We start from the raw sequence: 3,268 nt of genomic DNA, 5'->3' as shown, positions 1-3,268 counted from the left end.
CTTCACAGACACATTCTGGGGACTTCTCGTAAAAAGGGGCATAATAGGTCTAAAAAAGTCATGGAAATCACAAAACAGGCTGATTTTATGTTATAATATAGAATATCATTTGTGTGCTAAAATATTTCAGAATAATTAATAATAAAATGTAAACAGCATAATTCCATTAAAGTATTTTGTTTAAATAACTAGTACACACAATGCACCTTAACATTGGCGCTACCCGCCATAAAACCGAAGAAGATCAAGAAGAACTAGGACACACGAACAGGCAGCGACGCGGGCAGCCCGCGGGTCTTTCGAGTCAATGCGGAAGCGGCCAGAGGTGTAGGAGCAGGAAAACCAAAACGATCGTAGTAGGATTGTAGAAAACCAATATTTTCTCTTATATTTTTAATTCCACACAGCCATTAAACATTCATTTAAATCACCATGATTTTGTTGGAAATCAACAATCGGATCATAGAGGAGACTCTCACCCTGAAATTCGACAGCGCGAGCAACGGGTAAGAGGAAGCTCTTCCTGCCCGAGTCACAGCTCGCATCAAACATCGCTCATCTGATGCATGCATGCTTTAAAACGAGCCGTGGTTTGTTTGCATGTATAAAATGACACGATAACACAAGCTTTCGTGTTGTATTGACTATGTTCAGTTAGATAATTTGTTGATTTGTCCATGTTGGAGTAATGAAGCATCCTGTATGGGGTGTGTCGCGTAAGAAAAACATGATTTAAGTGTGAGTGATTGCTAACACGGGTCTCTCGGGTGATTCTGACCATTGCACACATCGCTGTCGGCTGACCTGGTTGACAGAAATGTTCAGATAGCAGTGCACACTTCCTGTTCGTGTGTGTGTGTGTGTGTGTGTGTGTGTGCGCGCGCGCGTGAATGCATGCATGCATGTCGCTGCAAGAACAAGCAAATATCAGCGATTCTTCTAGACCCGTCCATGCACGATGAAGTAACATGGCAGTTTCCTCGGGAACTTCTTTTCCCCCTTTATTCTCCAGTATGTGACTTTAAACATTGCTTAACATCGTCACGCGCCTGCTGCGACTCATCATCGGCGCATTTGATTACAAACCAATTCTGATTGGTTTTCCCGCTATTTACTTTTTTAGTTAATTTACTTCAACTAAATAGTAATGAAATGTTCAGTTGTTGAATTTAAATGTGTGTCGTTATATTCTGTTATTGTTTACATTATTACTGTGATACTTGATTCTGATTGGCCAGTCACGGCATTCAGATAAAATATTTCTGAATAATGTGCGTTGTCCATGACAACCAGTGTTGGGGGTAATAGATTACAAGTAACGCAAGTTACGTAATCAGATTACTTTTTTCACGTAACTAGTAAAGTAACGTGTTACTTTTTCAGATAAGCGTTACTTTTTTTTTCAAATTTATTGACTGACAGCTCTCCTGTCCCCATGTTGAGAGAAATCAGATGTTACTGCAGTTCAAAATAAATATGAATATGCATTAATTCATCTCACTCGCACACAAAAAAAACACAGTTTCAGTATTCCTCAAAATAAAAATAATGCAGCTCAGAATATGACGCAAACCTGCAATAATTAAATGTTGAACAACACAAATATCCTTTATGTATTTAATCCCATTCTATTTACTTCTGGCCTTCGATGATTCAGTTCAAGCGTACTAATAAGCACAAATTACTCTAGACAAACATTATGTGTCTTTGTTTATTGCTGAAGTGTGTTGAAATGGCTTCTTCTGCATTCTACTGTACGGATGTAAATGTACTTTCCCTTCAGCCTGAGGCTCATTCATTTCACTTTTGGTGTGAAAAGGTTTTTATATATTTGCCAAAAATATAACTTTTTTATTTTAAAAACAAACAAGCAAGCCCGGTCCAGATTTAAAACGCAACTCAAAAGTAACGTAACGCATTACTTTCCGTAAAAAGTAACTAAGTAACATAATTAGGTACTTTTTTTAGGGAGTAACACAATATTGTAATGCATTACTTTTAAAAGTAACTTTCCCCAACACTGATGACAACACTGTATAAATGACATATTTTATTAATATTGTATAAGCTAATACAATTATTCCAACAGTAAGTATTTCATGTCAGTTTATTGATTTGGCAAGTTAGGCGTGTAGAAGTGGAATAATGTCGTCATTGCAAAATAAACCTCTTCTGCTTGATCACCTTGGATGACTGTCCATAATCCCTTTACTTGTTTTCCTTGTTTCTTTGTGTTTCATGAGAAAAAGTCCAACGGAAAGCAGACCATATTAACTCTGCTTTCTTTTTGTTTAGGAATAAGCCTGAAGCCGTAGAGGTTACGTTTGCAGGTAAGGTGGAAATATGGATGAGCTCAAAAGTGGAAGTCCAAACATTACTATGCATGCTTGTAACTGATCTTACAATAAAAGTAATGTTTATTTTACACTGATAAAAGCAAAATGATTAACATGGGGTCTTATTATTCCTTTGCTACAGACTTTGATGGTGTGCTTTACCACATCTCCAACCCCAATGGAGACAAAACTAAAGTAATGGTCAGCATCTCTCTCAAGTTCTTCAAGGAGCTTCAGGAGCACGGCGCCGATGAGGTACGAGAAATAATCACGAAACCTGTCAAAAACATGTCTGGGTTGCATTTGACCATAAAATCAAAATTAAGATCCTAAAAATCAACTCTCTCTATACAAAATATACACTATTTTTTGTTTAGGAATAAGCCTGAAGCCGTAGAGGTTACGTTTGCAGGTAAGGTGGAAATATGGATGAGCTCAAAAGTGGAAGTCCAAACATTACTATGCATGCTTGTAACTGATCTTACAATAAAAGTCATGTTTATTTTACACTGATAAAAGCAAAATGATTAACATGGGGTCTTATTATTCCTTTGCTACAGACTTTGATGGTGTGCTTTACCACATCTCCAACCCCAATGGAGACAAAACTAAAGTAATGGTCAGCATCTCTCTCAAGTTCTTCAAGGAGCTTCAGGAGCACGGCGCCGATGAGGTACGAGAAATAATCACGAAACCTGTCAAAAACATGTCTGGGTTGCATTTGACCATAAAATCAAAATTAAGATCCTAAAAATCAACTCTCTCTATACAAAATATACACTACAATACAAACGTTTGGGGTTGGTAAGATTTTCAAAATGTCTTTTTTTTTATTTTTATTTTTTTTAAAGAAGTCTCTTATGTTCCCCAAGGCTGGACTTATTTGATAAAAAAAAAAAAAAAAAAAAAAAAAAAAAAAAAATAAAAAAACA

General features: G+C 36.5%; 1 protein-coding gene across 1 annotated transcript in view; it reads left to right on the top strand.

Moving 5' to 3' along the window:
• The first annotated feature begins 268 nt into the window (after nt 1-268).
• The window catches only part of LOC107564137 (actin-related protein 2/3 complex subunit 2-like), an 11,949-nt gene continuing 8,949 nt past the window's right edge, over nt 269-3,268 (top strand). The window contains exons 1-5 of the mRNA XM_016249148.1: nt 269-506; nt 2,296-2,330; nt 2,479-2,626; nt 2,714-2,748; nt 2,897-3,044. Coding sequence (XP_016104634.1) covers nt 433-506; nt 2,296-2,330; nt 2,479-2,626; nt 2,714-2,748; nt 2,897-3,044 — 440 coding nt within the window. The 5' untranslated portion in view covers nt 269-432. The remainder of the gene's footprint in view (nt 507-2,295; nt 2,331-2,478; nt 2,627-2,713; nt 2,749-2,896; nt 3,045-3,268) is intronic.

Source organism: Sinocyclocheilus grahami, unplaced genomic scaffold, assembly GCF_001515645.1.
Source record: "Sinocyclocheilus grahami isolate Dianchi unplaced genomic scaffold, SAMN03320097.WGS_v1.1 scaffold913.1, whole genome shotgun sequence".
NCBI lineage: Eukaryota > Metazoa > Chordata > Actinopteri > Cypriniformes > Cyprinidae > Sinocyclocheilus > Sinocyclocheilus grahami.
Note: the sequence above shows the minus strand (reverse complement) of the source record. Positions and strands in the feature narration are given on the sequence as shown.